Consider the following 9,793-nt stretch of genomic DNA (forward strand, 5'->3'; position numbering starts at 1 on the left):
TCTTTTATGAGAATATATAATGTTTAGTTAAAGATGCAATTTTTGGTGGTTATTTCAAAATTTTTATTCATGGGATTTAAATTCAAAACTTAAGAAAATACAAATTCATGACTCATTTAATTTTATCAACATTAAAAGCAGCATTTTTTTTATAAGTAATTTTAGTATAAACACTAATATTTTTCATGTATTTTTTATTTTAATCCTCATCCTGACCACATAATAAGCGTTAAAGCTTTATCTAATATTATATATATTTTTTCTATAATAAATAAAATGTCAGAAGTGGGATTTGAACCCACGCCCTCTCACGAAGACCAGAACTTGAGTCTGGCGCCTTAGACCACTCGGCCATCCTGACTTTGATGTTACTACATGAGGACATTATTATATTTAATAATATTTAGCTATTCTAAAGCATTATTAGGAACCCTATTTTTCGTGATTAAACGTTAAAAGATCAAAACTAAAAGTATATATAAAAGGTCAAATAATACATGTTGAGATATGTTGTTAATCGGGATGTTCAAATAATTCAACCATCCGAATATGTCCAACCCAAAATGTAAGAATTGAGTTTGATTAATTTTGTTCTTGGATTGAGTTGAATTATTATTATTATTATTTTTTTAGAATTGGATTAAAAAAAATTGGATTGTCTCGACTCAATCCAATATATAAATATATATAATTTCTCTTTGTTTAAAGTTTGATTACTTTGTATTGATTAATTTGTGAGTTTTTAATATTTTTTTCTTTTAAAATTGTTGTGATATTTGTCTTTGTTTAAAGTCTACAATAAATATCATAAATATTTGGTATTTGGAATTTCGATTTTATAAGATTTTAATTACTAGTCATGTATTGTACATAAAATTACATATTTTTAATTAAAAAGAAAAAAATAAGTTATAACTCGACAACTCAATCCAAATTCTAAGGATTGGATTGGGTGGAAGATTTTATTTGGGTCATTTGGGTTGCTAACCTAACCAATCCGAATTTTCGGAGTGGTCCAAAAAAAATATCTTCAATTCAATCCAACTCAACCAATGTACACAACTATGTTAATTAATATTTGAGGATTTATTGTTCGTGTTTATTTTATAGGCTTTTGTTCTTAAGAATTCTATTTATTTAATGGAAATTATTTCAAATAGTAAAACTGTTGAAAATATTTATAAGATATAACAAAATTTTAGAACTATCAATGATAGACAATGATAGATACTGATAGACTTCTATCAATGTCTATAATATCACTTATAGATACTGGTAGAAGTCTATCAATATCTATCAGTATTTATTATTGATAGTTCTAAAATTTTGCTATATTTTATAAATATTTTGGTTTATTTTTCTATATTTAAAAATATCTCTTTATTTAATCAATTAAAATTAAATGTATGAGAACAAATTAACGTAATCATAATTATTATTTAATATATAGTTATATAAATGAATGTATTAATAAAAATTTAGTAAATCTAAATGATAAGCACCGAAGATTAAAATATATATTGATGCTAAAAATTAAATAATACTTAATTACAAAATAATAAGTAATTTGTCGTTTAACCATGCTATTTTTTTATAGCTAGTTGTTACAATTTCCCATTTAACTATTCAACTACCAGGCATAAAAGTTTCATGGGGCAACAGAAAATTAGTGATTGATAAGTTTTTAAACTTTATGGATATTATTATTTTGGTTTTAAAAAGTAATGAGTTTTTAAGTTATATGTATAATAATATGCACAAAACTAAGAAAACAAATAAGTTACGCTTCGAACTTAAAATTCTTGTCCTCACACATTTGTAAATTTTCTTATTAATTACTTCTAAAAAAATCTCATTAATTATAAAATAGAAATCCAATTAGTTATATGGACGAATATAATACTCCTAATTAGTTCCTTCGAAGCAACACACATTTCATTCAATTAATAACAATAATAATAATTTTTTTTTTAAAAAAAAAACAATAATAATAATATCAGTAAAATAATCGATTAACATCAAATAATGACTGAATTAGCCTAAAAAATAAGGATTGAATTAGGGAAAGGGATTTAGCCGACAAATAAATAATTAATAATCTTAAACATTAATTAAAAACTCAAAAATTGTCAAAAATAGCATGGTTAGGTTTTCGCCTTATAAAACTAGCACGTTTTTTGAAAATGGGTAAAAATGGTTTTTCTCGGTTTATCTCAAACAAGATCGACCACGAGATTTTAGTTAAAAAAAATCAACTTTTTCCAATTGTTTAAGGTCTTCTCAATACATCTCGTTAGATTATACACTTATATGTGTCTCAGTGCTAATCTCGGACAAAATAACATTGAGATTCTATATATTTAAGCTTTCTCGGTGAAATCTCAGACATAGTTAACACCGAAATTTATATATTTGAGCTTTCTCGGTGGAATCTAGGACAAGATTAACACCGAGATTTTGTATATATCCAACATCTTAACCAATTTTTTTGAAAAGTTTGATATTTCCCAAAATTTAAAAATGTTGAATCAATTTGATAAATCTATTTTGACAATTGTAAAACCTGGAAATTCATATAATTGTAAAAATATAAATTATGCTAAAATTTTGAAAAATTACGTAACAATTTGATATAATATTTAGTAAACATAACTTACTTTGAAAAAAATTGAAAATAAGATAAGATTTGATATAAGATTTGGGAGAATTAGCAAATCTCCGTGTGTGATCAGACTGAGATGTACCCAAAAGACTCAAAATAATAGTTGAAAAAAATTGAGTTTTTAACTAAAACCTCATGGTCGATCTCGCTCGAGATGGACCGAGAAAAACTACTTTTACAAATTTTTTAAAAAAACATACTAATTTTATAAGGTAAAAACTTAATGGTGCTATTTCTACCCAACCAGAGAATTCAACTCCTAATAAATTATAAAAACTCAAACTGTGTAAAATCTTTTTATCCACTAAAAATTATCACCTAGATGGTTAAGAAATCAACCTAGCTACCTTAATGGGTATTAATAAATAAATTTAAATTACAATTTTTTTTAAAAAAAAATCCTCAATGAATAAATCACTAATTAGTGTCCCAAAGGAGGATAATAAAATCTCTACTCCTAACCCTCAATGAACTGAAAATAATAATAAAAATAAATAGGTTGTGTATAATGAATTCTATTTTATTTCTGGAGAGTTAGTAATACTCTGATGTGTAAAAAGGCCATACTTTCTTAATTGACATTATAATATTTTATCAAGGTTCCAATAAATGTAAAGTGTAAACTATATAATATTTATGTTATAGTACAGAAGTTTTTTCGTTGGAACATCATCACTGGAAGAAGGGCTTCCCGTGGAGCAGTGCTGCACATTCCGGGGCAGCTTTTCTAAACTTGACGCCAGAACTGGTACCATTCTGTGGCAAACCTTCATGCTACCTGACAACCACGGTGACACCGGACAATACTCCGGAGCGGCCATTTGGGGCAGCAGCCCCGCCATCGACCCCATCCGCAATCTCCTCTACATTGCCACTGGAAACCTCTACTCTGCCCCACTCCATATCCGCGAGTGCCAGGAAACACAGAACAACCAAACCAAACCGACACTGCCCGACAAATGTATTGAACCTGAGAACCACTCCAACTCAATCCTTGCTCTTGATATTGATTCTGGTGATATTAAATGGTATAAGCAATTGGGTGGATATGATGTTTGGTTTGGTGCTTGTAACTGGCATTTGGACCCTAGATGTCCACCTGGCCCTAGCTCTGACGCTGATTTCGGGGAGTCGCCCATGATGTTAAGCGTCTTCGTGCGTAACACCAAGCGTGATATCGTCGTTGCGGTTCAGAAAAGTGGATTTGCGTGGGCTCTTGATCGTGACAATGGCGATCTCATCTGGGTTAAGGAAAGTTTTGTTCCTTCCTTTCTTAGATCATGTTACTTGAATTAAATTCATTTCGTATTTTATCTACATACATACCTACATTATTATTAGAATGTTTGAGGCGTTGAGTAGAGATGTCATATATCTTCATTTTCTTAATTTTCAGGAGGCTGGACCGGGTGGTCTAGGCGGGGGTGGGATGTGGGGTGCAGCGACAGACGAGAAAAAGGTGTACACAAACATAGCCAACAGCCAACACAAGAACTTCACACTCAAACCAACAAACACAAGCACAATTGCAGGAGGATGGGTGGCAATGGAAGCTAAAACTGGCGACATAATTTGGTCGACTGCAAACCTTAACGATGCGACCGCTCCAGGACCCGTCACGGTAGCTAACGGGGTGGTGTTTGCAGGATCTACATATCGGCAAGGACCAATCTATGCGATGGATGCGAAGACGGGGAAAATTCTATGGTCACATGACACAGGAGGTACAGTTTATGGAGGCATATCAGTGAGCAAAGGGTGCATTTATGTTGGCAATGGCTACAAAGAACATATCGGATTTGTTAACAAAAATTACACAGCTGGGACCTCCCTCTATGCCTTCTGTGTCTAACCCTTCTCATTTGGAAATCTTGATCTCATTTTAGTTAATGGGATTATGTTGTGATTGCATGTGAGGATATTTAATTTATTTTGATCTAAGTTAAAGTTTTTTTTTTATCAATTTTTAATTTATATTTCACCACCCACTATAATTCTACATATCTTATAGTTTAATCCATTGATAACTTTTATATTTCTTGAATAAAATATTTTGTAGATGACGAAGAAGAAAAGTGATCTCTTGAATTATTAAAAATGAAAAAGTAGAAACCAATTGAATTCCCGCTCCCACAATCATAATGTTGAATTTTTTTTTTTTTTTAAAAAAAAAAACTACAATTTTTTTTAAGGATGAAGTAGAATTGGGTTACTTTCAGTTTCATCTAATTGAAAAAAAAAAAAAACAATAAAATTAATGGACAAATAGCCATGTGATTTACCCTCATCAAAATACACGAGTCAAACATTTAAAAAAAATAATAATAAATAAATAAATTTCATTTAAATCAGAGAAATTAGATACAACAAGCTTCCTTATTATAAGCACGGTAGAGAAGCATTCAAGGTACTTGCATGTCACACACATCTCTGTGAAAAAGAAGAAAAAATACAGGTCATGTTCTTTGCAAAAAAAGAGAGGAAAAATTAGAAATACATCTCATGTTCTTGCCAAAGACAACAACACGTATTTGTTGGATATTTATATGGTAGTGAAAGAAAATAAAACATTCTTGAATATTAAAATATTAAAAATAACTAAATTTAATTATGTATATTAAATTCATAGTTAAAAGCTTCAAATTGGATTAAAACCATCAAATTAGATAATGTTTCACGTACAAATTTAACATTATAAAAGTTAAATTTGTAGTTTCTTCAATTTGGATGAGTTATTGTTCGATTTTGGTCAAGTAACAATTCAAATGAGTTAAATTTGACAAATATTTTAATTTTATAGTTATTTGATTTTATTTGGTATTTTGGAGAATTATTAAGTTGTTGACATATAAATAACTACTTGTTTCTTCATTTGTAATATCTTATTCCAACTTGAAAAATTTTCTATTTTCTTTCTTCCTTTCTTTCTTGAGCTGAGTTAATAGCAAGTATCCAACAGTTCTGCCATATCTGAGTAGTTCAAATTTGTTGCTCTACTGGATTGGTCGTTGTATCATATTGAGATAACCGTTATAGTATGCCTACATCTTGTGCAGAATGAATAATTATCTTTAAGACAACATTTTTCAAAAATTTACTTCAACCACCTACTAATGTCTCCATAATATCTTAAGGTTCTTGGTTATATCTAAAATATAATCCACTTTAATAGTGTATTCAGTTCTTATATACTATTTTCTTAATACTCATTCTTAAATACTTTCCCACCCTCTTTAATATCAAATCATATGATTTGAACTTTTGCTTCAAAAAGAAAGAAAAAGGAAGGGAAAAAACCCTTCTAGGAATATGAAAAAGCCAAAAATTGCATTTAAAAAAAAAAAAAGAAGATTAAATTGACCCCTAAATTGGGGGGGAAATTGCAATATTACCTTAACCTTACATTAATATTTTAAAAAATATTCTGGAGCACAAATCTATTAAGATGTCAGGAAAAAAAAAGGATACGAACACTGTAACACATTTTCTACAAATCTGATGATAGGGACAGATTCATCCTCACATTACACCATTACTATACTTACCCCCCAAAAAAATAGGAAAAAAATCAATACTATTAAATCAATCCATGGAGACTAGACTACTAGTACTGACCAGAGTAAAATCTCGTAGCTTTCCATAATCTCATGTAAATTACAAAATTACCATTTTCTTCCCAAAAAAGAAAAAAAGAAGAAAAAAAAAAAAAAAAAGGATGAATTTCAAGTACAAGGAAAATCTGAAAAGAAGCCTTTTCGTTTTGTGTATTTTTTTAAAGGTGAATCTGTTATAAGTATAGCATCAACAAACTGGGAGAACATAACAAATTCAAAGTCCTTTTTACTTGTCCCTTTCTAACTTGACTATGTACATACAAAAGATGATTAAAAACAGTAACAAGAGGGGGGGGGAAAAAAGCACCTAATTCATGTTCCACAAAGAAGAAAGATCAATGAAAGAAGCTTCTTTTGTTTTTCTTTTTCTCTCTTTTTTTCTTTTCCTTGAAGTAGAAAGTAAACAAAGATTCTATGCTGCACAGAAATGGAAGCAGTCTATGACAGCATTGTATGGAATGAAGAAGATTTGTTTCCAGAGTTCATCGATTCTCTACTATCTTTGGACCTTCGTACATTGCCCCAACTGCAGCTAAGTCTTCAGGCTTTTCTCTTTCTTCAAGCCATGCGTAGCTTTCCCTTTCCGCTTCTGGGACTGAAACCCCATCCACTGTCCAACAAAACCACCATGTCAAACATCTGCTTCATCTAGTTTATGGTAATATAACATACTATGAAGTCACAGGGTACCTGAAAATTCAGTGAAGGGAAAGTTGAGGTAGTACGAGCAATGCCGACCATCGGGATCAGAGTAAGGTGGGCCGAGCACATCTAACACTGCACACGCAGTCACAGCCGTGAAGCAATGCATGTTTCCTCCATCTGCAGGGTAAAGAATGGACGAGTCACACGGTGCCGTGAAGTCTGCGTCTACCTTAACTTTGGCTAACCGAACACCTGGAGATGTTGAACAACACAAATGCATATAGATTATAATCCTACTTGCTTAAAATCCATTTCTCTGAATAATATAACTGAAAATTAGGTGATCTCTACATTGTTATATTATATAATCCATGAAGTTTTAAGTACTTAAGATCAAGGCCACTATAATGACTATACCACTTGGATTACCCTATGAAAGCAAAGCCATTTAATAATCTCTCTATCAGAAAGACCTCATCAGTTTTGGTTATGAAACAGACAACACAGACAAATAACCATCAACATCAATCAGTACAAAGCTATTGCACATTCTCTATTCATAACCGGTTAAGAGATGACTGTTAATTCAACCAATTGCAGAGTAAGCATAGAACAATATTGTATGGAGACTCACTTCTTGAAGGAGCTGTGCCACTAGACGTGTCAACAAGTGCAGATGCACCATTCTCAGCAGCGACCTCCACCCAGTCATATGCTTTGATGTGCATGGTCCCAAAGAGAAGCTTGCTGAAGACTGTCATTCCAGGATGGTTGTGAAGTGGAATGACACCTGAAGGAGGCAAGCAAAATATTCCCATCTGCACCACAAATATAATTCAAATGGTCAAAAACAATATGAGTTAAAAGTTGACTTCCCCAACTAGACTTCTTTCTAATAAAGCAAGTGAAAATGCATACAGAGAATTTGCTGTTCTCATAGAGGTGCAAATATGTTATAGGAGGAGTTCGTTGATCGGCTGTCGTCCGAAAATACGGCATCTCCGCCGACAACCCAACATCTAATGGCTCCATTTTATCTATATATACAAGAAGATTCATGAGTAACACAAAAACCAAAAGCCAGACAAAGTAAGAAATGACAATAACACAAAGAGCTTCAAGGGTTGCGTTGTATCTATCTTTGTTTACAAAGTACAAGTCAGCCAGTTTGATAGACTTTAAGGTTAAAAAAGAAACCAATTGGGTTTTGATTGGTTTACTCCGAGAAAACTTCCCAAAAGCTCCTAATTTCAATTGGGACATAAAAAATTGAGATAGGGCAGCTTATTCTATAACCAAAATCCTCTGTGGAACTTGAACTAATTTGCACTTTCCAAATGATCTCATATGTAATCATTGAATAGAAAAACCAAATCCATTGTTGAAGCTAATCATTATCCAAACTAAAATAACTCAAAGCACCAATATCTAGAACAGAACCACACAACCACCCAAAAAAAAAGAAAAAAAAACCTCAGCACGTGCAAAAGGCAGTGCAAGTTGCCACATACAGCCCAAAAGACAGAGCTAAATATATATATATAATTGTTTACACCCACAATCCAACAGGTCATTGAAAAGTACAAATCAGATTAAGGAGAATGAAACCTCATGAAAAATTCATATAGCCCAACACAAAAGCTTTGCTCAAACGAGGTACGTACAATTAGTACGGATTAAAAAGACCCATCAATTAAAAAAAATGGAAACAAGCCTATAATCACAATACGAAGCTACATTATGAATCAGAATTGAGAATTGAGCTCAACCCACAATGAGGGTTCATCGAATTAGGGATTTCATAAGTAAAAACGAAAACATAAACAAAGACATACCCAGAACAGCTCGTAGACGTTCAATATCCTCAGAAGAGGGAATGATTCCAGTCCCACTAGAAGCGAAAACTTCCTTACAAGTTTCATAGAGTTTCTGAACCGGCAACGGCGAGGAGGACTTCCTCAACCGGCGCCGGTTCCTTCTGGACCTGTTATTCGTAGTCGTTTCTTTAGGCAATTCACAAAACTGTTTCCCTTTGCGATCGGCCAGAGACCTCTCAATCCCCATTAAACCTCCAGAAATTGGTTGGAATTGGAGGGGAAAATGAAATTAAGTGGCCAGTTGGGGAATTTGGGAAAAGGGGTCGGGGAAAACGGGGATCTGGATAGAACCCAAAAGCGAAAAGGCCAAGAAACAGGGGAAGAAGGTACAGATTAGTACAGAATGTGGGGAGATGTAAAAATGGGCATCTCCGTATGGAGAAGAAAAGGGAGGAAGGGAGAAAGAAGGGGTATAAAAGGGAGGTTTTAGCAGAGAGAGAGAAGAGATGGGTTTGAAGAAGAGAAAACCAGGGGCCATTCGGAGCATTCCAGTGGGCTGTTCCAAACAGCGGATTTTTCTTTCTCTGTCTTTCTTTTCTTTTTTTTTTTTTTTCAATTTTTTTAATTAGTGGGTTTATTTCTTATATATATATATTGATATATAATTCTCTCTTTTTTTCCTCTCGATTCATACTCTTTTGCTCTTTGTCTACTCCTCCCTTCGTTATATTTTGCCTTTTGCTTCTACTAAATTTCATATTCAATTTTCTATATGATTCTATTTTAATTTCTTTGCTATTTTAAGAATTTATATTTGATAATCTACTGGTTCAAAATCATTTTTGTCCCTACAAATGTAACACTTTAGTTTATTATTATTTAATCTTTATACTTTTAAAATGACTATAATTCGTCAAATATGTCATTATCTTAGTATACAAAATTTGCTTCTACATTTTTCTCTTTTTCCTTCAGGAAGGCTTAATAGAAGTCAAGTAAGTGTTTTGACATACGACAGATAAGTGATCAATGCGCAGTCATTCCGCACCAAAAAC

General features: G+C 32.1%; 1 protein-coding gene and 1 non-coding gene across 2 annotated transcripts; both read right to left on the reverse strand.

The window, feature by feature from the left end:
* Nucleotides 1-277: 277 nt before the first annotated feature.
* TRNAL-CAA lies at nt 278-361 on the reverse strand. Its single transcript has one exon. It is a non-coding gene; the product is annotated as a tRNA-Leu (tRNA).
* Nucleotides 362-6,477: 6,116 nt separating this feature from the next.
* Nucleotides 6,478-9,263, reverse strand: LOC120089718 (plant cysteine oxidase 2). The gene is made up of 5 exons (XM_039047085.1): nt 8,757-9,263; nt 7,840-7,958; nt 7,556-7,739; nt 6,967-7,173; nt 6,478-6,886 (listed from the first exon to the last, which is right to left on the reverse strand). The coding sequence occupies exons 1-5, from the start codon at nt 8,983-8,985 to the stop codon at nt 6,759-6,761; spliced, it is 867 nt and encodes a 288-aa protein (XP_038903013.1). The 5' UTR covers nt 8,986-9,263; the 3' UTR covers nt 6,478-6,758.
* Between the last annotated feature and the right edge of the window lie 530 nt (nt 9,264-9,793).

This window comes from Benincasa hispida, chromosome 11 (genome assembly GCF_009727055.1).
Source record: "Benincasa hispida cultivar B227 chromosome 11, ASM972705v1, whole genome shotgun sequence".
NCBI lineage: Eukaryota > Viridiplantae > Streptophyta > Magnoliopsida > Cucurbitales > Cucurbitaceae > Benincasa > Benincasa hispida.

Excerpts from the sequence above, each read along its gene's own strand:
- LOC120089718 (XM_039047085.1), bottom strand. The coding sequence starts at position 8,985 with ATGGGGATTGAGAGGTCTCTGGCCGATCGCAAAGGGAAACAGTTTTGT. Across the intron at positions 7,740-7,839 it reads ATGAGAACAGCAAATTCTCT|ATGGGAATATTTTGCTTGCC; the intron begins GTATGCATTTTC and ends TTTGTGGTGCAG. Across the intron at positions 6,887-6,966 it reads TCCCTTCACTGAATTTTCAG|TGGATGGGGTTTCAGTCCCA; the intron begins GTACCCTGTGAC and ends TTTGTTGGACAG.